We start from the raw sequence: 26,184 nt of genomic DNA, 5'->3' as shown, positions 1-26,184 counted from the left end.
CTTGGACTTACACAAGCCCCCACAACCCTCACTGCCCAGGTGCTTTTGCTCAGTGTGTTAAGTATCAAGGGCACACTTAGAAGGGCCTTAAGATCTCCATCCTCTGCCAGGGCAGCCAGAGGGGTGGCACTCTGCAGCAGGGGCCTCCTGGCAGGACAGGTGAATTTATCATTTGTAGCTTGTGCCCTGAGTCCTTGAGACCTTCCAGAGGGTGCTGAGGAGCTTTCTTGAAGCCTTCCTTCTAGTGCAGACTTAAAGGAGGATCTCCTCTGCTCTTACTGTACAGCTGCAGCTTTGCTGATGAGATCAAGCATCCAACAGTTGCTGGTCTCGTCTGCTATCATCCCACCCAGCAAGCACTGGAGAAGTGAGCTGTGATCAGGGCTCTGACATCACAAACAAAATCAATTGCATGCTGCTAACTGGTCCTCTCCTGACCAGATCAAGACACCCTGGGACCTGGAGACCAGAAGGCCTTTCTTGGCCTAGAAGTTTGCTGTGTCTTTTGGGTAAGGCAGCAGCAGAAGAGGAGACTGAGTGTACCCCACTGCATGAGAATGAACAGTCCCATAAGGCAACTGAAAGCAAGCAGCACCCCAAAGCCCAGGTGGTCCTTGCTATGGGCCGCAGGCATGACTTGCAAAAAAAAGGGAACTATTGATCCTGTTGCCACAACAATAAAAGCCCAGATCCGATGACTGGAGCCCCCCAAGGACATGTGCTGTCATGGGTGAGAGACTGTCAAAATTGGCCTGGAATAAGAATCACCCAGAGGTGACCCAGAGGTTAATGTTAAAAGCCTTTCCTGCTTCATTATTAAATACACAAATCAGCAACGTTACCAGTAGAAATACGTATGCTACAGCTTTCCACTCTTTCAATATCATATCGTACAAAACGCAACTCGCCTAACAGTATTTCTGCTGGCAGAGACAGCTGGAAGCAGGGAGGGAGACAGGGAACTGAACACACATGGGTAGCAACAGGATTAAATGGAGTGTGAAAGATGAACCACGAGGCTTTCAATAGGCAGCTGTAACAGCTTCCTAAGCTGCAGCAGAGACACCCCTGGTAGGTGCAAGGGAAGGACACACTCAGCAGAGAGGTGTGTGATGCAGCCTCCTGAACAATGTGATACAGCTTTGGAGTACACCTTGCTTGGAGTAGCTTACCTAGACGACCTCCAGAGCTCACTACGTTCCTGTTTCTGAAAGCTATTCCTAAGGCCCAAGGAAGTTCACAGAGGTCTACTTAAAAAGGCCACTGGAAATTTAAAAAAAAAACAAACCAAAAAAAAACCATTGAAGCAGCTCCAGAGCTGAGCTCGGAACAAATTCACTTGAGTCAACCCCCTGCATCTATTTTCCCCTAAAGACAACTGAGGCTACTGCACCTGTTTTCATCACGCTTCCATTTAGAAACCCGTCTGAATCTGGAGCTGGGCAGGACACCTGGCAGTACTTTACCCATTGTAAGTGGGTTTTGTATGTTAACATTTTGCCAGAGGACTCTCAAGCAGCAGTGTCATCGATCCAGATTGTGCCTCTGGCTAAAAGGAAGGACCACTGCCTTCAGTACAGATGGAATCTGCACTGCAACAGGGGATGACCTTGTGTGAGCTCTTCTATTGAAAAGACTGGAGAGCCCTTCCTTCTCAAAAGAACACCGATTTTTGCAGATTTTCTACTTACAGCTTAGATGATGTGAGTTGATTTCCACTGTCTGGGGGTCACTCGCAAACATTCTACCAACTCCACACAGACATCAACACCAATGTTTAGCATAAATGTATACATTGTCTCTGTGTAAAAAAGCAGTTAGCAGATGAGGCTTTTTTCTCTCTTTTCTAAAGTCTCTGCGGGCACAGACACCAAAGAGAGGAGCTCCACCTCACGTTAATGCACATCAGCTGAAGACCCATTGTGCAAGCCTGTGGGCCAGTCCAGGGGGAAAAACCAAAACAGCTCTTTTGCTCGCTTTAGAAGATTTATTCTTGGGTCTGTCCGTCATCAGCACAAGCACCTACACTTATTCTTCAGGCTCTGTAAGAAGGAAATTCCTCTACCTAGGATGTACCAACTAGCAGGAAATCTATCCAGCACAGCAGGAAGCAAAAAGCAGCAGTGGACTGTGCTGCAATACACTCTAAAATGCAAAAAGTATGCGATGTTTATGCAAAGAGGTACACATTCCAGTGACAGAGAGAACTTCTCACATTCCTATAAACATCAGCTAGTGCTTCAAAATCAATTCAAAAGCATAAACTAAAAACTCAACACAATTTTATCAGTCCATCCTTGCAACTGAATCCGTCATCCATTTAACTCCTGGGCTTCATTTGAAGTCCGTTAGTTCTTCCAGTCATAAGACAAATCCCCTTACGCTGCTTCCCAAGACAAGACATCATGCTTTCTAATAATCTGCAGTATCTTTGGTGGCAAAGAGCTTTTCACTGGGTCCCTTGATTGAATCCTTTCCCAGGTAGACATTGCCTCTAGACTCTCAGCTCTGGCCTAAGAAAGAGTCCTTTTCATCCTGATTATTGCGCAGAAAAGGCACAAAAATTTCTGGTGACCTCTACAGCTCCCATGAGAACTGTGCTTTTTACCTAGGGGTCCCATGATACCCCAAGGGGAGAACGCCTGTCCTGGAACATCTTCTTCCACTTAAGAGCAGATTTCCCCCTCTTTCTTAAACAAAGGAAAGCTTGGAATGAAATCTTCCTTTTCGTCTGAAACCATTGATCACTTTCAGTTTCTAGCTTCACCTCAGTGGGAAGGATTTTCTCATTTCTAGAACTTAGAGAACTCATTCTTCCTACAATTGGCTTGGAGGGTCCTGGAGCAGGGTGAGAATTAGTCTCCCATCTGGCCACGTTCTGCTTGGACCTGTTCCTCCATATGAAGGTGTAGCTCAGTGAGCAGCACTCCAATTCTCTTAAGCTCCTTAAATCAAAAGCTTTGAAGTTTGGCAACAAAATCAGAGCAAGATTTTTATGCTTTCAACTTTTGTTGCGGTCCGGGATTTTCTTGTGTTAGTTCAGCGTCCGCAGCTGTGGCAGCTGTGCACCTGGGGCCACCACTTTGCCTTTGTGATGCAGGGCCTGGTGCCTGGACACCATTGTCACGGAGGGCTCCGCGGTAACCGTGGGGGTATATAAGCAACGCGAGCTCTGGGATGCCAGGAGAGCAACTCGCTCACTTGTTCTGCGTGCCTGCGGAACAGCTACGTTGGCAGAAGAGGCCAAAGTGTCCATGGAGAGAGAGGAGAAGGCCCGCTCCCAGACCACCAAGGGGCAACCGCTCCTGAAGAAGAGGCTCTTGGTGAGGCTCAAGGTAAGAGGGAGAGGCTGGCGTGGGACGGGGTCACACGGCGCTGCCTCGGTGCCAGTGCTGGGTTTGCTGGCAGCAGGGGTCCTGGCAGCCACCTCCACCCCACACCTCCTCCTCCTGCCCACAAGGAGGTGGGCCACAGGCAGCAACCAGCAGTGCTGCAGGGTGGCAGCCAGGGCCAGGTCTCGCCCCTTGATGGGGACAGACTGCCAGAGCTGCCCTGCCCCAACAACTCTCAAGCCAAGGCCACGGGGAGACACCACGTCCACGTAGGAAGCCCAGGGGCAACGGACATCTTCCCAGCCCAGGAGCTGCTGGCAGCAGGGAGGTGCGGGAGGGAACAGGCTGGGCTGGGGGGCTGCCAGGGCACCCTGGCAGAAGGAAGGACTGTTGCAAGACGAACCTCTCTTAGGGCACGGCGCTCCAAGGTCCAACCAGGTGTTCCAGCAGAAACACACAAAGAGGGCTCCGAGTCTCTGGCCCTCAGGGCTGAGTAGCCTGGCCCGGTGCTATTGCTCCGAAAGCAGCCAGCCTCCCTCACGGCCTCCTCAGGAGTGAGCTTTATTGGCCCCCTAATCCTGCTCATGGGCAGTAGGGGCCCGGCCTAATCAGGCACAGGTGGGCTTAACACAAACTCATGCCCACTACCTGGCCATTGGTGGCACCTGGTTGCCTCATTTCACTACAAAGGACCTTTCACAACCGGGACATGGAGCCACGGGGGCAAGGGCCAGAGTCATTGCAGTCTCTCCTTGCTTTCTCTTGCAGTCGGGCAGCCTGGTAGGCAGGGCGACAGAGGAGGAGACAGCTTGCCAGCCATGCCGGCTGCCTCTCCTCAGGCAGGATGTGGCACCCGGGCATGCACTCACAGCTCAGCCCTCAGGAGCTGCCAGCACTTGCTCTCAGAAGCCACGTCCCCCTCCCGCTGCACGCTCCGCACCTTTACGCGGGGGCAGAGACAAGGCTGCCAGCACCTGCTGCAAGCTGCCCCATCTGCCAGCTGCCCCCTCTACATCATCTTCTTCCACAAGCAGTTACAAGGCTGCCAGCACCTGCTGCAAGCTGCCTCCTCTGCCAGCAGCAACCCTTGCCACAGGCAGAAACACAGCCAGCAGCGCTGCAACCAGCGGCCGCCAAGAGGTTGTCTCCTCTGCCCGGGGCACATGGGGTGACCGGGGCACATCTGCCAGGGTGGAGAGCTGGAAGCCTGCCCTGCACAGCCCTGGAGCCTCTGCCCCAGCTGGAAAGGGGACAGCCTGGCACATCCCCAATGAGCCCCAGCACAAGGTTTTCACTGGGCGATGGGGATGCTGCAAGCAGCCAGCAGCACAGCAGGACCGGGCGATACCAAGAAGAGCAGAGGAAGTCTGGGCAGCTGACAGAGAACGTCCCTTGCCTGATCCCCACAGACGTGGGAGCACTGGTGTTGCCTGCAGCACCCCTGCGCCAGCTTCCTTCGAGAGGGACGCGGGACCAGCACGCTGTGGACAAACGGCACGACGTCTCTCAGAAAGGTTGACAGTGCGTGTCAGGTGCCAGCCCCACAGCAGGGTGTCGGCTGACCATGGGGCTGCTGCAGATCGTTTGACCATCCGGTCCGTCCACACGGAGCATCTGGAGGACCAGGAGAGGAGCTGCCCGGCCCAGACCAGCGCAGCCAGCCGGCAGCGTCAGCAGGGTGGCCTGGAGGCCAGGCAGCTCTGGCGGCAGGAGAGCGAGGAGCAGCAGGTCCTCCTGACAGAGTCGTGGCGGCTCAGTGTCAGATCCAGGAGGGTGAGTACCAAGGACGGCATGGCACGGGACGGCATGGGATGGGATGGGATGGGATGGGATGGGATGGGATGGGATGGGATGGGATGGGGCCTCCCTCTGCCCGGATCGCGCCGCTGCACCGCACGGCTCCTGCCCCATCATCTCCTGTCTCTGACAGCAGCCGCTGCCGGCAGGGCCCTGGCATGCAGGTGCTGCTGGGAGCCAGACTGCTTTTACTAAACCCCTCTTTCCTTCCAGACCTGCAGAGTGAGCTTGAAGGTGTGTCAGCCAGAGGCGAGGCGCAGGGAACTCCTGCATGATGTCACCAGCAGAGAGGACATGCTGGAGTGGATGGAAGCCCCCGGACCCAGCCAGCAGGAAGTGTGGGCAAGAGGGAGGACATTCCTGCCAGTGCTGGACAACAAAGCAGGGGACTTAGAGCAGGAGGGGGAAGAGGACAGTGACAGAGATGACATCATCTGGCCCTCTTCCCAGGACTTCTTTCAAGACCTCAGCTTTGTCCCCCAGGAGGAATCCAGCTCATCCAGCATCATGGGCACAGAGTCTGAAGAACAGGAAGATAATTACCAGCACAGCACATACGAATCCCTGGAGTTCACAGGCGTGGAGCCGGCAGCTTCTGCAGGGGCCGGAGCTCTTGGCAAAGAGGGGCACCACTTGCCTCTGGCTCCTGTGGCACAACAGGAGGCAAAAGCACCAGCTTCTCTTGCCTTTAGTGAGCTCGACACAGCAGTGGAGGCAGAGAGCCTGGCACCTGTCCCCTCCAGCCCCACACAAGATGATGTGGCTCTGGCAGACACCGACCACTTCATTGTTGGTGATGCTGCGGAGAAGGCTGTGCTTGTGACAGAGGGACCAGACCAGCAGCACACCAGTGGGGCAGAAGCTGAGGGACTGGCACCTGAGGCCTCCAGGTCCACAGATGGTGATCTGGCTCAAGTGGACACCGACCACTTCATGGTCAGGGAGTCTGTGGCCAAGGCTGTGCTTGGGACAGAGGGACAAGACCAGCAGGACAGCACAGGAGAAGCTGAGAGCCTGGCACCTGTCCCCTCCAGGGCCAAAGACGATGATCTGGCTCCGGTGGACGCACACCAGTTCGTTGTCAGGGAGTTTGTGGCCAGGGCTGCGCTTGTGACACGGGGATCAGGCCAGCACTCCACAGAACAGCAAGACCTCGTAGAAGACATGGGCCAGCAGGCAGAGCCCAGCACAGCCTTTGGCTCCTGGGTAGCACGAGAGGCTGAAGGGACTTCATCAGCTCTACGGAAACGGTTCTCCCTCTTCAGAAGGGTGTCCAGGGGCGTGCGCAGGGCTTTCCAGTTCTTCCGTAGAGCGCATCGGAGACAGGAACCCAGCTCCCCTGCCATCACCGGGGGGGTTCCTGGAGGTGGCCACCAGCCCTGAGCCTGCCCCGCCATGCTGCCAGCTGCCTTTCAGCTGCCTGTGGATTTTTGAGACCTAATAAAAGCTGACAGCTCCCCATAGTGCTTGTCTGTGTCTGGTGCCTCTCGGGAGAAGTGCAGGGCAAGGGGAACCGCTTCCAGGCAGCTGCAGCAGGAGCTGGGCTGCCAGGAATAAGATTTTATCCCCTTCTACCCCAAAGCACAGGGGAGCCAACAAAGGCAAAGGCAGGCTGGGGGTACCCTGGTGAGGCCAGGGATGCCTCCCCGTGCTGGGGGACGCTTTCCCTGGAGACAGAGCAGCAGCAACAGGGTGTGGAGGACTGGCTACGTGACAAGGGCCACGAAGACATAGTGCAGATGGCCAACAGAGGAGCTAGGTTATAGAATATGTACTAGCTTATTAAAGGACGCTGAGAATGTTCCTGAATGTTCCTGAAAGGGTAGGGGGTGTGGCCGCCGGGACCTGGGGGGCGTGGTCTCCGAGACCGTATAGAAGGAAAAGTTGCTGCGCAATAAAGTTGAAGCTTGTTGATCACTCACATTGAGTGCACGAGTTTTCCCTCGCTGCGACAACAGGGGCTGCTGGTTCCACGGTGCCCCATGTTCTCAGGCGCTGACAAAGTCAGTCCTGGCACAGACAAAGAGGCACTTGGTGAGACAGTGGCAGTGCCCTCACTTGGGGGTTCCCACTGTGCTGCCCATGCCCAGCAGCTGAGCCAGCAGCTTCACCTCAGCCTGGCTGAGTGTGGCCCAGGGGAAGCAGAGTGGCCCTGGTGCTGTAACCAGGCTGGGCAAGGAGGACATCAGGCCACCGGACCTGCAGCACCACAGCTTGCCTCTGCCTTCCTTAGCACCATGCAAAGCCCCTTGACTGCTGCTCAACCCTCCCTTCTTCCAGGCTAAAGCCAGGACTTCTGTTTGGCTTTTTTTTCCCCTCAGTCACTGCCCAAGACACTGAGTCAGGGAACAATGGGCTCTGCAGCACCATGCTCCTCTTGGACTTACACAAGCCCCCACAACCCTCACTGCCCAGGTGCTTTTGCTCAGTGTGTTAAGTATCAAGGGCACACTTAGAAGGGCCTTAAGATCTCCATCCTCTGCCAGGGCAGCCAGAGGGGTGGCACTCTGCAGCAGGGGCCTCCTGGCAGGACAGGTGAATTTATCATTTGTAGCTTGTGCCCTGAGTCCTTGAGACCTTCCAGAGGGTGCTGAGGAGCTTTCTTGAAGCCTTCCTTCTAGTGCAGACTTAAAGGAGGATCTCCTCTGCTCTTACTGTACAGCTGCAGCTTTGCTGATGAGATCAAGCATCCAACAGTTGCTGGTCTCGTCTGCTATCATCCCACCCAGCAAGCACTGGAGAAGTGAGCTGTGATCAGGGCTCTGACATCACAAACAAAATCAATTGCATGCTGCTAACTGGTCCTCTCCTGACCAGATCAAGACACCCTGGGACCTGGAGACCAGAAGGCCTTTCTTGGCCTAGAAGTTTGCTGTGTCTTTTGGGTAAGGCAGCAGCAGAAGAGGAGACTGAGTGTACCCCACTGCATGAGAATGAACAGTCCCATAAGGCAACTGAAAGCAAGCAGCACCCCAAAGCCCAGGTGGTCCTTGCTATGGGCCGCAGGCATGACTTGCAAAAAAAAGGGAACTATTGATCCTGTTGCCACAACAATAAAAGCCCAGATCCGATGACTGGAGCCCCCCAAGGACATGTGCTGTCATGGGTGAGAGACTGTCAAAATTGGCCTGGAATAAGAATCACCCAGAGGTGACCCAGAGGTTAATGTTAAAAGCCTTTCCTGCTTCATTATTAAATACACAAATCAGCAACGTTACCAGTAGAAATACGTATGCTACAGCTTTCCACTCTTTCAATATCATATCGTACAAAACGCAACTCGCCTAACAGTATTTCTGCTGGCAGAGACAGCTGGAAGCAGGGAGGGAGACAGGGAACTGAACACACATGGGTAGCAACAGGATTAAATGGAGTGTGAAAGATGAACCACGAGGCTTTCAATAGGCAGCTGTAACAGCTTCCTAAGCTGCAGCAGAGACACCCCTGGTAGGTGCAAGGGAAGGACACACTCAGCAGAGAGGTGTGTGATGCAGCCTCCTGAACAATGTGATACAGCTTTGGAGTACACCTTGCTTGGAGTAGCTTACCTAGACGACCTCCAGAGCTCACTACGTTCCTGTTTCTGAAAGCTATTCCTAAGGCCCAAGGAAGTTCACAGAGGTCTACTTAAAAAGGCCACTGGAAATTTAAAAAAAAAACAAACCAAAAAAAAACCATTGAAGCAGCTCCAGAGCTGAGCTCGGAACAAATTCACTTGAGTCAACCCCCTGCATCTATTTTCCCCTAAAGACAACTGAGGCTACTGCACCTGTTTTCATCACGCTTCCATTTAGAAACCCGTCTGAATCTGGAGCTGGGCAGGACACCTGGCAGTACTTTACCCATTGTAAGTGGGTTTTGTATGTTAACATTTTGCCAGAGGACTCTCAAGCAGCAGTGTCATCGATCCAGATTGTGCCTCTGGCTAAAAGGAAGGACCACTGCCTTCAGTACAGATGGAATCTGCACTGCAACAGGGGATGACCTTGTGTGAGCTCTTCTATTGAAAAGACTGGAGAGCCCTTCCTTCTCAAAAGAACACCGATTTTTGCAGATTTTCTACTTACAGCTTAGATGATGTGAGTTGATTTCCACTGTCTGGGGGTCACTCGCAAACATTCTACCAACTCCACACAGACATCAACACCAATGTTTAGCATAAATGTATACATTGTCTCTGTGTAAAAAAGCAGTTAGCAGATGAGGCTTTTTTCTCTCTTTTCTAAAGTCTCTGCGGGCACAGACACCAAAGAGAGGAGCTCCACCTCACGTTAATGCACATCAGCTGAAGACCCATTGTGCAAGCCTGTGGGCCAGTCCAGGGGGAAAAACCAAAACAGCTCTTTTGCTCGCTTTAGAAGATTTATTCTTGGGTCTGTCCGTCATCAGCACAAGCACCTACACTTATTCTTCAGGCTCTGTAAGAAGGAAATTCCTCTACCTAGGATGTACCAACTAGCAGGAAATCTATCCAGCACAGCAGGAAGCAAAAAGCAGCAGTGGACTGTGCTGCAATACACTCTAAAATGCAAAAAGTATGCGATGTTTATGCAAAGAGGTACACATTCCAGTGACAGAGAGAACTTCTCACATTCCTATAAACATCAGCTAGTGCTTCAAAATCAATTCAAAAGCATAAACTAAAAACTCAACACAATTTTATCAGTCCATCCTTGCAACTGAATCCGTCATCCATTTAACTCCTGGGCTTCATTTGAAGTCCGTTAGTTCTTCCAGTCATAAGACAAATCCCCTTACGCTGCTTCCCAAGACAAGACATCATGCTTTCTAATAATCTGCAGTATCTTTGGTGGCAAAGAGCTTTTCACTGGGTCCCTTGATTGAATCCTTTCCCAGGTAGACATTGCCTCTAGACTCTCAGCTCTGGCCTAAGAAAGAGTCCTTTTCATCCTGATTATTGCGCAGAAAAGGCACAAAAATTTCTGGTGACCTCTACAGCTCCCATGAGAACTGGGCTTTTTACCTAGGGGTCCCATGATACCCCAAGGGGAGAACGCCTGTCCTGGAACATCTTCTTCCACTTAAGAGCAGATTTCCCCCTCTTTCTTAAACAAAGGAAAGCTTGGAATGAAATCTTCCTTTTCGTCTGAAACCATTGATCACTTTCAGTTTCTAGCTTCACCTCAGTGGGAAGGATTTTCTCATTTCTAGAACTTAGAGAACTCATTCTTCCTACAATTGGCTTGGAGGGTCCTGGAGCAGGGTGAGAATTAGTCTCCCATCTGGCCACGTTCTGCTTGGACCTGTTCCTCCATATGAAGGTGTAGCTCAGTGAGCAGCACTCCAATTCTCTTAAGCTCCTTAAATCAAAAGCTTTGAAGTTTGGCAACAAAATCAGAGCAAGATTTTTATGCTTTCAACTTTTGTTGCGGTCCGGGATTTTCTTGTGTTAGTTCAGCGTCCGCAGCTGTGGCAGCTGTGCACCTGGGGCCACCACTTTGCCTTTGTGATGCAGGGCCTGGTGCCTGGACACCATTGTCACGGAGGGCTCCGCGGTAACCGTGGGGGTATATAAGCAACGCGAGCTCTGGGATGCCAGGAGAGCAACTCGCTCACTTGTTCTGCGTGCCTGCGGAACAGCTACGTTGGCAGAAGAGGCCAAAGTGTCCATGGAGAGAGAGGAGAAGGCCCGCTCCCAGACCACCAAGGGGCAACCGCTCCTGAAGAAGAGGCTCTTGGTGAGGCTCAAGGTAAGAGGGAGAGGCTGGCGTGGGACGGGGTCACACGGCGCTGCCTCGGTGCCAGTGCTGGGTTTGCTGGCAGCAGGGGTCCTGGCAGCCACCTCCACCCCACACCTCCTCCTCCTGCCCACAAGGAGGTGGGCCACAGGCAGCAACCAGCAGTGCTGCAGGGTGGCAGCCAGGGCCAGGTCTCGCCCCTTGATGGGGACAGACTGCCAGAGCTGCCCTGCCCCAACAACTCTCAAGCCAAGGCCACGGGGAGACACCACGTCCACGTAGGAAGCCCAGGGGCAACGGACATCTTCCCAGCCCAGGAGCTGCTGGCAGCAGGGAGGTGCGGGAGGGAACAGGCTGGGCTGGGGGGCTGCCAGGGCACCCTGGCAGAAGGAAGGACTGTTGCAAGACGAACCTCTCTTAGGGCACGGCGCTCCAAGGTCCAACCAGGTGTTCCAGCAGAAACACACAAAGAGGGCTCCGAGTCTCTGGCCCTCAGGGCTGAGTAGCCTGGCCCGGTGCTATTGCTCCGAAAGCAGCCAGCCTCCCTCACGGCCTCCTCAGGAGTGAGCTTTATTGGCCCCCTAATCCTGCTCATGGGCAGTAGGGGCCCGGCCTAATCAGGCACAGGTGGGCTTAACACAAACTCATGCCCACTACCTGGCCATTGGTGGCACCTGGTTGCCTCATTTCACTACAAAGGACCTTTCACAACCGGGACATGGAGCCACGGGGGCAAGGGCCAGAGTCATTGCAGTCTCTCCTTGCTTTCTCTTGCAGTCGGGCAGCCTGGTAGGCAGGGCGACAGAGGAGGAGACAGCTTGCCAGCCATGCCGGCTGCCTCTCCTCAGGCAGGATGTGGCACCCGGGCATGCACTCACAGCTCAGCCCTCAGGAGCTGCCAGCACTTGCTCTCAGAAGCCACGTCCCCCTCCCGCTGCACGCTCCGCACCTTTACGCGGGGGCAGAGACAAGGCTGCCAGCACCTGCTGCAAGCTGCCCCATCTGCCAGCTGCCCCCTCTACATCATCTTCTTCCACAAGCAGTTACAAGGCTGCCAGCACCTGCTGCAAGCTGCCTCCTCTGCCAGCAGCAACCCTTGCCACAGGCAGAAACACAGCCAGCAGCGCTGCAACCAGCGGCCGCCAAGAGGTTGTCTCCTCTGCCCGGGGCACATGGGGTGACCGGGGCACATCTGCCAGGGTGGAGAGCTGGAAGCCTGCCCTGCACAGCCCTGGAGCCTCTGCCCCAGCTGGAAAGGGGACAGCCTGGCACATCCCCAATGAGCCCCAGCACAAGGTTTTCACTGGGCGATGGGGATGCTGCAAGCAGCCAGCAGCACAGCAGGACCGGGCGATACCAAGAAGAGCAGAGGAAGTCTGGGCAGCTGACAGAGAACGTCCCTTGCCTGATCCCCACAGACGTGGGAGCACTGGTGTTGCCTGCAGCACCCCTGCGCCAGCTTCCTTCGAGAGGGACGCGGGACCAGCACGCTGTGGACAAACGGCACGACGTCTCTCAGAAAGGTTGACAGTGCGTGTCAGGTGCCAGCCCCACAGCAGGGTGTCGGCTGACCATGGGGCTGCTGCAGATCGTTTGACCATCCGGTCCGTCCACACGGAGCATCTGGAGGACCAGGAGAGGAGCTGCCCGGCCCAGACCAGCGCAGCCAGCCGGCAGCGTCAGCAGGGTGGCCTGGAGGCCAGGCAGCTCTGGCGGCAGGAGAGCGAGGAGCAGCAGGTCCTCCTGACAGAGTCGTGGCGGCTCAGTGTCAGATCCAGGAGGGTGAGTACCAAGGACGGCATGGCACGGGACGGCATGGGATGGGATGGGATGGGATGGGATGGGATGGGATGGGGCCTCCCTCTGCCTGGATCGCGCCGCTGCGCCGCACGGCTCCGGCCCCATCATCTCCTGTCTCTGACAGCAGCCGCTGCCGGCAGGGCCCTGGCATGCAGGTGCTGCTGGGAGCCAGACTGCTTTTACTAAACCCCTCTTTCCTTCCAGACCTGCAGAGTGAGCTTGAAGGTGTGTCAGCCAGAGGCGAGGCGCAGGGAACTCCTGCATGATGTCACCAGCAGAGAGGACATGCTGGAGTGGATGGAAGCCCCCGGACCCAGCCAGCAGGAAGTGTGGGCAAGAGGGAGGACATTCCTGCCAGTGCTGGACAACAAAGCAGGGGACTTAGAGCAGGAGGGGGAAGAGGACAGTGACAGAGATGACATCATCTGGCCCTCTTCCCAGGACTTCTTTCAAGACCTCAGCTTTGTCCCCCAGGAGGAATCCAGCTCATCCAGCATCATGGGCACAGAGTCTGAAGAACAGGAAGATAATTACCAGCACAGCACATACGAATCCCTGGAGTTCACAGGCGTGGAGCCGGCAGCTTCTGCAGGGGCCGGAGCTCTTGGCAAAGAGGGGCACCACTTGCCTCTGGCTCCTGTGGCACAACAGGAGGCAAAAGCACCAGCTTCTCTTGCCTTTAGTGAGCTCGACACAGCAGTGGAGGCAGAGAGCCTGGCACCTGTCCCCTCCAGCCCCACACAAGATGATGTGGCTCTGGCAGACACCGACCACTTCATTGTTGGCGATGCTGCGGAGAAGGCTGTGCTTGTGACAGAGGGACCAGACCAGCAGCACACCAGTGGGGCAGAAGCTGAGGGACTGGCACCTGAGGCCTCCAGGTCCACAGATGGTGATCTGGCTCAAGTGGACACCGACCACTTCATGGTCAGGGAGTCTGTGGCCAAGGCTGTGCTTGGGACAGAGGGACCAGACCAGCAGGACACCAGTGGGGCAGAAGCTGAGGGACTGGCACCTGTCCCCTCCAGCCCCACACAAGATGATGTGGCTCTGGCAGACACCGACCACTTCATTGTTGGCGATGCTGTGGAGAAGGCTGTGCTTGTGACAGGGGGACCAGACCAGCAGCACACCAGTGGGGCAGAAGCTGAGGGACTGGCACCTGAGGCCTCCAGGTCCACAGATGGTGATCTGGCTCAAGTGGACACCGACCACTTCATGGTCAGGGAGTCTGTGGCCAAGGCTGTGCTTGGGACAGAGGGACAAGACCAGCAGGACAGCACAGGAGAAGCTGAGAGCCTGGCACCTGTCCCCTCCAGGGCCAAAGACGATGATCTGGCTCCGGTGGACGCACACCAGTTCGTTGTCAGGGAGTTTGTGGCCAGGGCTGCGCTTGTGACACGGGGATCAGGCCAGCACTCCACAGAACAGCAAGACCTCGTAGAAGACATGGGCCAGCAGGCAGAGCCCAGCACAGCCTTTGGCTCCTGGGTAGCACGAGAGGCTGAAGGGACTTCATCAGCTCTACGGAAACGGTTCTCCCTCTTCAGAAGGGTGTCCAGGGGCGTGCGCAGGGCTTTCCAGTTCTTCCGTAGAGCGCATCGGAGACAGGAACCCAGCTCCCCTGCCATCACCGGGGGGGTTCCTGGAGGTGGCCACCAGCCCTGAGCCCGCCCCGCCATGCTGCCAGCTGCCTTTCAGCTGCCTGTGGATTTTTGAGACCTAATAAAAGCTGACAGCTCCCCATAGTGCTTGTCTGTGTCTGGTGCCTCTCGGGAGAAGTGCAGGGCAAGGGGAACCGCTTCCAGGCAGCTGCAGCAGGAGCTGGGCTGCCAGGAATAAGATTTTATCCCCTTCTACCCCAAAGCACAGGGGAGCCAACAAAGGCAAAGGCAGGCTGGGGGTACCCTGGTGAGGCCAGGGATGCCTCCCCGTGCTGGGGGACGCTTTCCCTGGAGACAGAGCAGCAGCAACAGGGTGTGGAGGACTGGCTACGTGACAAGGGCCACGAAGACATAGTGCAGATGGCCAACAGAGGAGCTAGGTTATAGAATATGTACTAGCTTATTAAAGGACGCTGAGAATGTTCCTGAATGTTCCTGAAAGGGTAGGGGGTGTGGCCGCCGGGACCTGGGGGGCGTGGTCTCCGAGACCGTATAGAAGGAAAAGTTGCTGCGCAATAAAGTTGAAGCTTGTTGATCACTCACATTGAGTGCACGAGTTTTCCCTCGCTGCGACAACAGGGGCTGCTGGTTCCACGGTGCCCCATGTTCTCAGGCGCTGACAAAGTCAGTCCTGGCACAGACAAAGAGGCACTTGGTGAGACAGTGGCAGTGCCCTCACTTGGGGGTTCCCACTGTGCTGCCCATGCCCAGCAGCTGAGCCAGCAGCTTCACCTCAGCCTGGCTGAGTGTGGCCCAGGGGAAGCAGAGTGGCCCTGGTGCTGTAACCAGGCTGGGCAAGGAGGACATCAGGCCACCGGACCTGCAGCACCACAGCTTGCCTCTGCCTTCCTTAGCACCATGCAAAGCCCCTTGACTGCTGCTCAGCCCTCCCTTCTTCCAGGCTAAAGCCAGGACTTCTGTTTGGCTTTTTTTTCCCCTCAGTCACTGCCCAAGACACTGAGTCAGGGAACAATGGGCTCTGCAGCACCATGCTCCTCTTGGACTTACACAAGCCCCCACAACCCTCACTGCCCACGTGCTTTTGCTCAGTGTGTTAAGTATCAAGGGCACACTTAGAAGGGCCTTAAGATCTCCATCCTCTGCCAGGGCAGCCAGAGGGGTGGCACTCTGCAGCAGGGGCCTCCTGGCAGGACAGGTGAATTTATCATTTGTAGCTTGTGCCCTGAGTCCTTGAGACCTTCCAGAGGGTGCTGAGGAGCTTTCTTGAAGCCTTCCTTCTAGTGCAGACTTAAAGGAGGATCTCCTCTGCTCTTACTGTACAGCTGCAGCTTTGCTGATGAGATCAAGCATCCAACAGTTGCTGGTCTCGTCTGCTATCATCCCACCCAGCAAGCACTGGAGAAGTGAGCTGTGATCAGGGCTCTGACATCACAAACAAAATCAATTGCATGCTGCTAACTGGTCCTCTCCTGACCAGATCAAGACACCCTGGGACCTGGAGACCAGAAGGCCTTTCTTGGCCTAGAAGTTTGCTGTGTCTTTTGGGTAAGGCAGCAGCAGAAGAGGAGACTGAGTGTACCCCACTGCATGAGAATGAACAGTCCCATAAGGCAACTGAAAGCAAGCAGCACCCCAAAGCCCAGGTGGTCCTTGCTATGGGCCGCAGGCATGACTTGCAAAAAAAAGGGAACTATTGATCCTGTTGCCACAACAATAAAAGCCCAGATCCGATGACTGGAGCCCCCCAAGGACATGTGCTGTCATGGGTGAGAGACTGTCAAAATTGGCCTGGAATAAGAATCACCCAGAGGTGACCCAGAGGTTAATGTTAAAAGCCTTTCCTGCTTCATTATTAAATACACAAATCAGCAACGTTACCAGTAGAAATACGTATGCTACAGCTTTCCACTCTTTCAATATCATATCGTACAAAACGCAACTCGCCTAACAGTATTTCTGCTGGCAGAGACAGCTGGAAGCAGGGAGGGAGACAGGGAACTGAACACACATGGGTAGCAACAGGATTAAATGGAGTGTGAAAGATGAACCACGAGGCTTTCAATAGGCAGCTGTAACAGCTTCCTAAGCTGCAGCAGAGACACCCCTGGTAGGTGCAAGGGAAGGACACACTCAGCAGAGAGGTGTGTGATGCAGCCTCCTGAACAATGTGATACAGCTTTGGAGTACACCTTGCTTGGAGTAGCTTACCTAGACGACCTCCAGAGCTCACTACGTTCCTGTTTCTGAAAGCTATTCCTAAGGCCCAAGGAAGTTCACAGAGGTCTACTTAAAAAGGCCACTGGAAATTTAAAAAAAAAACAAACCAAAAAAAAACCATTGAAGCAGCTCCAGAGCTGAGCTCGGAACAAATTCACTTGAGTCAACCCCCTGCATCTATTTTCCCCTAAAGACAACTGAGGCTACTGCACCTGTTTTCATCACGCTTCCATTTAGAAACCCGTCTGAATCTGGAGCTGGGCAGGACACCTGGCAGTACTTTACCCATTGTAAGTGGGTTTTGTATGTTAACATTTTGCCAGAGGACTCTCAAGCAGCAGTGTCATCGATCCAGATTGTGCCTCTGGCTAAAAGGAAGGACCACTGCCTTCAGTACAGATGGAATCTGCACTGCAACAGGGGATGACCTTGTGTGAGCTCTTCTATTGAAAAGACTGGAGAGCCCTTCCTTCTCAAAAGAACACCGATTTTTGCAGATTTTCTACTTACAGCTTAGATGATGTGAGTTGATTTCCACTGTCTGGGGGTCACTCGCAAACATTCTACCAACTCCACACAGACATCAACACCAATGTTTAGCATAAATGTATACATTGTCTCTGTGTAAAAAAGCAGTTAGCAGATGAGGCTTTTTTCTCTCTTTTCTAAAGTCTCTGCGGGCACAGACACCAAAGAGAGGAGCTCCACCTCACGTTAATGCACATCAGCTGAAGACCCATTGTGCAAGCCTGTGGGCCAGTCCAGGGGGAAAAACCAAAACAGCTCTTTTGCTCGCTTTAGAAGATTTATTCTTGGGTCTGTCCGTCATCAGCACAAGCACCTACACTTATTCTTCAGGCTCTGTAAGAAGGAAATTCCTCTACCTAGGATGTACCAACTAGCAGGAAATCTATCCAGCACAGCAGGAAGCAAAAAGCAGCAGTGGACTGTGCTGCAATACACTCTAAAATGCAAAAAGTATGCGATGTTTATGCAAAGAGGTACACATTCCAGTGACAGAGAGAACTTCTCACATTCCTATAAACATCAGCTAGTGCTTCAAAATCAATTCAAAAGCATAAACTAAAAACTCAACACAATTTTATCAGTCCATCCTTGCAACTGAATCCGTCATCCATTTAACTCCTGGGCTTCATTTGAAGTCCGTTAGTTCTTCCAGTCATAAGACAAATCCCCTTACGCTGCTTCCCAAGACAAGACATCATGCTTTCTAATAATCTGCAGTATCTTTGGTGGCAAAGAGCTTTTCACTGGGTCCCTTGATTGAATCCTTTCCCAGGTAGACATTGCCTCTAGACTCTCAGCTCTGGCCTAAGAAAGAGTCCTTTTCATCCTGATTATTGCGCAGAAAAGGCACAAAAATTTCTGGTGACCTCTACAGCTCCCATGAGAACTGGGCTTTTTACCTAGGGGTCCCATGATACCCCAAGGGGAGAACGCCTGTCCTGGAACATCTTCTTCCACTTAAGAGCAGATTTCCCCCTCTTTCTTAAACAAAGGAAAGCTTGGAATGAAATCTTCCTTTTCGTCTGAAACCATTGATCACTTTCAGTTTCTAGCTTCACCTCAGTGGGAAGGATTTTCTCATTTCTAGAACTTAGAGAACTCATTCTTCCTACAATTGGCTTGGAGGGTCCTGGAGCAGGGTGAGAATTAGTCTCCCATCTGGCCACGTTCTGCTTGGACCTGTTCCTCCATATGAAGGTGTAGCTCAGTGAGCAGCACTCCAATTCTCTTAAGCTCCTTAAATCAAAAGCTTTGAAGTTTGGCAACAAAATCAGAGCAAGATTTTTATGCTTTCAACTTTTGTTGCGGTCCGGGATTTTCTTGTGTTAGTTCAGCGTCCGCAGCTGTGGCAGCTGTGCACCTGGGGCCACCACTTTGCCTTTGTGATGCAGGGCCTGGTGCCTGGACACCATTGTCACGGAGGGCTCCGCGGTAACCGTGGGGGTATATAAGCAACGCGAGCTCTGGGATGCCAGGAGAGCAACTCGCTCACTTGTTCTGCGTGCCTGCGGAACGGCTACGTTGGCAGAAGAGGCCAAAGTGTCCATGGAGAGAGAGGAGAAGGCCCGCTCCCAGACCACCAAGGGGCAACCGCTCCTGAAGAAGAGGCTCTTGGTGAGGCTCAAGGTAAGAGGGAGAGGCTGGCGTGGGACAGGGTCACACGGCGCTGCCTCGGTGCCAGTGCTGGGTTTGCTGGCAGCAGGGGTCCTGGCAGCCACCTCCACCCCCCACCTCCTCCTCCTGCCCACAAGGAGGTGGGCCACAGGCAGCAACCAGCAGTGCTGCAGGGTGGCAGCCAGGGCCAGGTCTCGCCCCTTGATGGGGACAGACTGCCAGAGCTGCCCTGCCCCAACAACTCTCAAGCCAAGGCCACGGGGAGACACCACGTCCACGTAGGAAGCCCAGGGGCAACGGACATCTTCCCAGCCCAGGAGCTGCTGGCAGCAGGGAGGTGCGGGAGGGAACAGGCTGGGCTGGGGGGCTGCCAGGGCACCCTGGCAGAAGGAAGGACTGTTGCAAGACGAACCTCTCTTAGGGCACGGCGCTCCAAGGTCCAACCAGGTGTTCCAGCAGAAACACACAAAGAGGGCTCCGAGTCTCTGGCCCTCAGGGCTGAGTAGCCTGGCCCGGTGCTATTGCTCCGAAAGCAGCCAGCCTCCCTCACGGCCTCCTCAGGAGTGAGCTTTATTGGCCCCCTAATCCTGCTCATGGGCAGTAGGGGCCCGGCCTAATCAGGCACAGGTGGGCTTAACACAAACTCATGCCCACTACCTGGCCATTGGTGGCACCTGGTTGCCTCATTTCACTACAAAGGACCTTTCACAACCGGGACATGGAGCCACGGGGGCAAGGGCCAGAGTCATTGCAGTCTCTCCTTGCTTTCTCTTGCAGTCGGGCAGCCTGGTAGGCAGGGCGACAGAGGAGGAGACAGCTTGCCAGCCATGCCGGCTGCCTCTCCTCAGGCAGGATGTGGCACCCGGGCATGCACTCACAGCTCAGCCCTCAGGAGCTGCCAGCACTTGCTCTCAGAAGCCACGTCCCCCTCCCGCTGCACGCTCCGCACCTTTACGCGGGGGCAGAGACAAGGCTGCCAGCACCTGCTGCAAGCTGCCCCATCTGCCAGCTGCCCCCTCTACATCATCTTCTTCCACAAGCAGTTACAAGGCTGCCAGCACCTGCTGCAAGCTGCCTCCTCTGCCAGCAGCAACCCTTGCCACAGGCAGAAACACAGCCAGCAGCGCTGCAACCAGCGGCCGCCAAGAGGTTGTCTCCTCTGCCCGGGGCACATGGGGTGACCGGGGCACATCTGCCAGGGTGGAGAGCTGGAAGCCTGCCCTGCACAGCCCTGGAGCCTCTGCCCCAGCTGGAAAGGGGACAGCCTGGCACATCCCCAATGAGCCCCAGCACAAGGTTTTCACTGGGCGATGGGGATGCTGCAAGCAGCCAGCAGCACAGCAGGACCGGGCGATACCAAGAAGAGCAGAGGAAGTCTGGGCAGCTGACAGAGAACGTCCCTTGCCTGATCCCCACAGACGTGGGAGCACTGGTGTTGCCTGCAGCACCCCTGCGCCAGCTTCCTTCGAGAGGGACGCGGGACCAGCACGCTGTGGACAAACGGCACGACGTCTCTCAGAAAGGTTGACAGTGCGTGTCAGGTGCCAGCCCCACAGCAGGGTGTCGGCTGACCATGGGGCTGCTGCAGATCGTTTGACCATCCGGTCCGTCCACACGGAGCATCTGGAGGACCAGGAGAGGAGCTGCCCGGCCCAGACCAGCGCAGCCAGCCGGCAGCGTCAGCAGGGTGGCCTGGAGGCCAGGCAGCTCTGGCGGCAGGAGAGCGAGGAGCAGCAGGTCCTCCTGACAGAGTCGTGGCGGCTCAGTGTCAGATCCAGGAGGGTGAGTACCAAGGACGGCATGGCACGGGATGGGATGGGATGGGATGGGATGGGATGGGATGGGATGGGGCCTCCCTCTGCCTGGATCGCGCCGCTGCGCCGCACGGCTCCGGCCCCATCATCTCCTGTCTCTGACAGCAGCCGCTGCCGGCAGGGCCCTGGCATGCAGGTGCTGCTGGGAGCCAGACTGCTTTTACTAAACCCCTCTTTCCTTCCAGACCTGCAGAGTGAGCTTGAAGGTGTGTCAGCCAGAGGCGAGGCGCAGGGAACTCCTGCATGATGTCACCAGCAGAGAGGACATGCTGGAGTGGATGGAAGCCCCCGGACCCAGCCAGCAGGAAGTGTGGGCAAGAGGGAGGACATTCCTGCCAGTGCTGGACAACAAAGCAGGGGACTTAGAGCAGGAGGGGGAAGAGGACAGTGACAGAGATGACATCATCTGGCCCTCTTCCCAGGACTTCTTTCAGGACCTCAGCTTTGTCCCCCAGGAGGAATCCAGCTCATCCAGCATCATGGGCACAGAGTCTGAAGAACAGGAAGATAATTACCAGCATAGCACATACGAATCCCTGGAGTTCACAGGCGTGGAGCCGGCAGCTTCTGCAGGGGCCGGAGCTCTTGGCAAAGAGGGGCACCACTTGCCTCTGGCTCCTGTGGCACAACAGGAGGCAAAAGCACCAGCTTCTCTTGCCTTTAGTGAGCTCGACACAGCAGTGGAGGCAGAGAGCCCGGCACCTGTCCCCTCCAGCCCCACACAAGATGATGTGGCTCTGGCGGACACCAACCACTTCATTGTTGGCGATGCTGCGGAGAAGGCTGTGCTTGTGACAGAGGGACCAGACCAGCAGCACACCAGTGGGGCAGAAGCTGAGGGACTGGCACCTGAGGCCTCCAGGTCCACAGATGGTGATCTGGCTCAAGTGGACACCGACCACTTCATGGTCAGGGAGTCTGTGGCCAAGGCTGTGCTTGGGACAGAGGGACCAGACCAGCAGGACACCAGTGGGGCAGAAGCTGAGGGACTGGCACCTGTCCCCTCCAGCCCCACACAAGATGATGTGGCTCTGGCAGACACCGACCACTTCATTGTTGGCGATGCTGTGGAGAAGGCTGTGCTTGTGACAGGGGGACCAGACCAGCAGCACACCAGTGGGGCAGAAGCTGAGGGACTGGCACCTGAGGCCTCCAGGTCCACAGATGGTGATCTGGCTCAAGTGGACACCGACCACTTCATGGTCAGGGAGTCTGTGGCCAAGGCTGTGCTTGGGACAGAGGGACAAGACCAGCAGGACAGCACAGGAGAAGCTGAGAGCCTGGCACCTGTCCCCTCCAGGGCCAAAGACGATGATCTGGCTCCGGTGGACGCACACCAGTTCGTTGTCAGGGAGTTTGTGGCCAGGGCTGCGCTTGTGACACGGGGATCAGGCCAGCACTCCACAGAACAGCAAGACCTCGTAGAAGACATGGGCCAGCAGGCAGAGCCCAGCACAGCCTTTGGCTCCTGGGTAGCACGAGAGGCTGAAGGGACTTCATCAGCTCTACGGAAACGGTTCTCCCTCTTCAGAAGGGTGTCCAGGGGCGTGCGCAGGGCTTTCCAGTTCTTCCGTAGAGCGCATCGGAGACAGGAACCCAGCTCCCCTGCCATCACCGGGGGGGTTCCTGGAGGTGGCCACCAGCCCTGAGCCCGCCCCGCCATGCTGCCAGCTGCCTTTCAGCTGCCTGTGGATTTTTGAGACCTAATAAAAGCTGACAGCTCCCCATAGTGCTTGTCTGTGTCTGGTGCCTCTCGGGAGAAGTGCAGGGCAAGGGGAACCGCTTCCAGGCAGCTGCAGCAGGAGCTGGGCTGCCAGGAATAAGATTTTATCCCCTTCTACCCCAAAGCACAGGGGAGCCAACAAAGGCAAAGGCAGGCTGGGGGTACCCTGGTGAGGCCAGGGATGCCTCCCCGTGCTGGGGGACGCTTTCCCTGGAGACAGAGCAGCAGCAACAGGGTGTGGAGGACTGGCTACGTGACAAGGGCCACGAAGACATAGTGCAGATGGCCAACAGAGGAGCTAGGTTATAGAATATGTACTAGCTTATTAAAGGACGCTGAGAATGTTCCTGAATGTTCCTGAAAGGGTAGGGGGTGTGGCCGCCGGGACCTGGGGGGCGTGGTCTCCGAGACCGTATAGAAGGAAAAGTTGCTGCGCAATAAAGTTGAAGCTTGTTGATCACTCACATTGAGTGCACGAGTTTTCCCTCGCTGCGACAACAGGGGCTGCTGGTTCCACGGTGCCCCATGTTCTCAGGCGCTGACAAAGTCAGTCCTGGCACAGACAAAGAGGCACTTGGTGAGACAGTGGCAGTGCCCTCACTTGGGGGTTCCCACTGTGCTGCCCATGCCCAGCAGCTGAGCCAGCAGCTTCACCTCAGCCTGGCTGAGTGTGGCCCAGGGGAAGCAGAGTGGCCCTGGTGCTGTAACCAGGCTGGGCAAGGAGGACATCAGGCCACCGGACCTGCAGCACCACAGCTTGCCTCTGCCTTCCTTAGCACCATGCAAAGCCCCTTGACTGCTGCTCAGCCCTCCCTTCTTCCAGGCTAAAGCCAGGACTTCTGTTTGGCTTTTTTTTCCCCTCAGTCACTGCCCAAGACACTGAGTCAGGGAACAATGGGCTCTGCAGCACCATGCTCCTCTTGGACTTACACAAGCCCCCACAACCCTCACTGCCCAGGTGCTTTTGCTCAGTGTGTTAAGTATCAAGGGCACACTTAGAAGGGCCTTAAGATCTCCATCCTCTGCCAGGGCAGCCAGAGGGGTGGCACTCTGCAGCAGGGGCCTCCTGGCAGGACAGGTGAATTTATCATTTGTAGCTTGTGCCCTGAGTCCTTGAGACCTTCCAGAGGGTGCTGAGGAGCTTTCTTGAAGCCTTCCTTCTAGTGCAGACTTAAAGGAGGATCTCCTCTGCTCTTACTGTACAGCTGCAGCTTTGCTGATGAGATCAAGCATCCAACAGTTGCTGGTCTCGTCTGCTATCATCCCACCCAGCAAGCACTGGAGAAGTGAGCTGTGATCAGGGCTCTGACATCACAAACAAAATCAATTGCATGCTGCTAACTGGTCCTCTCCTGACCAGATCAAGACACCCTGGGACCTGGAGACCAGAAGGCCTTTCTTGGCCTAGAAGTTTGCTGTGTCTTTTGGGTAAGGCAGCAGCAGAAGAGGAGACTGAGTGTACCCCACTGCATGAGAATGAACAGTCCCATAAGGCAACTGAAAGCAAGCAGCACCCCAAAGCCCAGGTGGTCCTTGCTATGGGCCGCAGGCATGACTTGCAAAAAAAAGGGAACTATTGATCCTGTTGCCACAACAATAAAAGCCCAGATCCGATGACTGGAGCCCCCCAAGGACATGTGCTGTCATGGGTGAGAGACTGTCAAAATTGGCCTGGAATAAGAATCACCCAGAGGTGACCCAGAGGTTAATGTTAAAAGCCTTTCCTGCTTCATTATTAAATACACAAATCAGCAACGTTACCAGTAGAAATACGTATGCTACAGCTTTCCACTCTTTCAATATCATATCGTACAAAACGCAACTCGCCTAACAGTATTTCTGCTGGCAGAGACAGCTGGAAGCAGGGAGGGAGACAGGGAACTGAACACACATGGGTAGCAACAGGATTAAATGGAGTGTGAAAGATGAACCACGAGGCTTTCAATAGGCAGCTGTAACAGCTTCCTAAGCTGCAGCAGAGACACCCCTGGTAGGTGCAAGGGAAGGACACACTCAGCAGAGAGGTGTGTGATGCAGCCTCCTGAACAATGTGATACAGCTTTGGAGTACACCTTGCTTGGAGTAGCTTACCTAGACGACCTCCAGAGCTCACTACGTTCCTGTTTCTGAAAGCTATTCCTAAGGCCCAAGGAAGTTCACAGAGGTCTACTTAAAAAGGCCACTGGAAATTTAAAAAAAAAACAAACCAAAAAAAAACCATTGAAGCAGCTCCAGAGCTGAGCTCGGAACAAATTCACTTGAGTCAACCCCCTGCATCTATTTTCCCCTAAAGACAACTGAGGCTACTGCACCTGTTTTCATCACGCTTCCATTTAGAAACCCGTCTGAATCTGGAGCTGGGCAGGACACCTGGCAGTACTTTACCCATTGTAAGTGGGTTTTGTATGTTAACATTTTGCCAGAGGACTCTCAAGCAGCAGTGTCATCGATCCAGATTGTGCCTCTGGCTAAAAGGAAGGACCACTGCCTTCAGTACAGATGGAATCTGCACTGCAACAGGGGATGACCTTGTGTGAGCTCTTCTATTGAAAAGACTGGAGAGCCCTTCCTTCTCAAAAGAACACCGATTTTTGCAGATTTTCTACTTACAGCTTAGATGATGTGAGTTGATTTCCACTGTCTGGGGGTCACTCGCAAACATTCTACCAACTCCACACAGACATCAACACCAATGTTTAGCATAAATGTATACATTGTCTCTGTGTAAAAAAGCAGTTAGCAGATGAGGCTTTTTTCTCTCTTTTCTAAAGTCTCTGCGGGCACAGACACCAAAGAGAGGAGCTCCACCTCACGTTAATGCACATCAGCTGAAGACCCATTGTGCAAGCCTGTGGGCCAGTCCAGGGGGAAAAACCAAAACAGCTCTTTTGCTCGCTTTAGAAGATTTATTCTTGGGTCTGTCCGTCATCAGCACAAGCACCTACACTTATTCTTCAGGCTCTGTAAGAAGGAAATTCCTCTACCTAGGATGTACCAACTAGCAGGAAATCTATCCAGCACAGCAGGAAGCAAAAAGCAGCAGTGGACTGTGCTGCAATACACTCTGAAATGCAAAAAGTATGCGATGTTTATGCAAAGAGGTACACATTCCAGTGACAGAGAGAACTTCTCACATTCCTATAAACATCAGCTAGTGCTTCAAAATCAATTCAAAAGCATAAACTAAAAACTCAACACAATTTTATCAGTCCATCCTTGCAACTGAATCCGTCATCCATTTAACTCCTGGGCTGCATTTGAAGTCCGTTAGTTCTTCCAGTCATAAGACAAATCCCCTTACGCTGCTTCCCAAGACAAGACATCATGCTTTCTAATAATCTGCAGTATCTTTGGTGGCAAAGAGCTTTTCACTGGGTCCCTTGATTGAATCCTTTCCCAGGTAGACATTGCCTCTAGACTCTCAGCTCTGGCCTAAGAAAGAGTCCTTTTCATCCTGATTATTGCGCAGAAAAGGCACAAAAATTTCTGGTGACCTCTACAGCTCCCATGAGAACTGTGCTTTTTACCTAGGGGTCCCATGATACCCCAAGGGGAGAACGCCTGTCCTGGAACATCTTCTTCCACTTAAGAGCAGATTTCCCCCTCTTTCTTAAACAAAGGAAAGCTTGGAATGAAATCTTCCTTTTCGTCTGAAACCATTGATCACTTTCAGTTTCTAGCTTCACCTCAGTGGGAAGGATTTTCTCATTTCTAGAACTTAGAGAACTCATTCTTCCTACAATTGGCTTGGAGGGTCCTGGAGCAGGGTGAGAATTAGTCTCCCATCTGGCCACGTTCTGCTTGGACCTGTTCCTCCATATGAAGGTGTAGCTCAGTGAGCAGCACTCCAATTCTCTTAAGCTCCTTAAATCAAAAGCTTTGAAGTTTGGCAACAAAATCAGAGCAAGATTTTTATGCTTTCAACTTTTGTTGCGGTCCGGGATTTTCTTGTGTTAGTTCAGCGTCCGCAGCTGTGGCAGCTGTGCACCTGGGGCCACCACTTTGCCTTTGTGATGCAGGGCCTGGTGCCTGGAC

General features: G+C 54.2%; 1 protein-coding gene across 9 annotated transcripts in view; it reads left to right on the top strand.

Moving 5' to 3' along the window:
• Window positions 1–26,184, top strand: part of LOC139805352 (uncharacterized) — a 42,636-nt gene that overhangs the window by 12,654 nt on the left and 3,798 nt on the right. For 6 of the 9 annotated variants that reach the window (XM_071763672.1, XM_071763671.1, XM_071763669.1 and 3 more), the window contains 3 exons: window positions 6,007–6,150; window positions 13,497–13,934; window positions 21,276–21,713. In XM_071763672.1, coding sequence (XP_071619773.1) covers window positions 6,007–6,150; window positions 13,497–13,934; window positions 21,276–21,713 — 1,020 coding nt within the window. Of the gene's footprint in view, window positions 1–781; window positions 3,336–3,460; window positions 3,602–4,100; window positions 5,106–5,342; window positions 6,151–13,496; window positions 13,935–21,275; window positions 21,714–26,184 lie in introns of those variants that run through there. The other 3 variants (XM_071763677.1, XM_071763676.1, XM_071763678.1) reach the window with 3 other exon arrangements.

Source organism: Heliangelus exortis, chromosome 19 (assembly GCF_036169615.1).
Source record: "Heliangelus exortis chromosome 19, bHelExo1.hap1, whole genome shotgun sequence".
Classification (NCBI taxonomy): domain Eukaryota; kingdom Metazoa; phylum Chordata; class Aves; order Apodiformes; family Trochilidae; genus Heliangelus; species Heliangelus exortis.
This window is presented reverse-complemented; position numbering and strand designations above follow the sequence as displayed.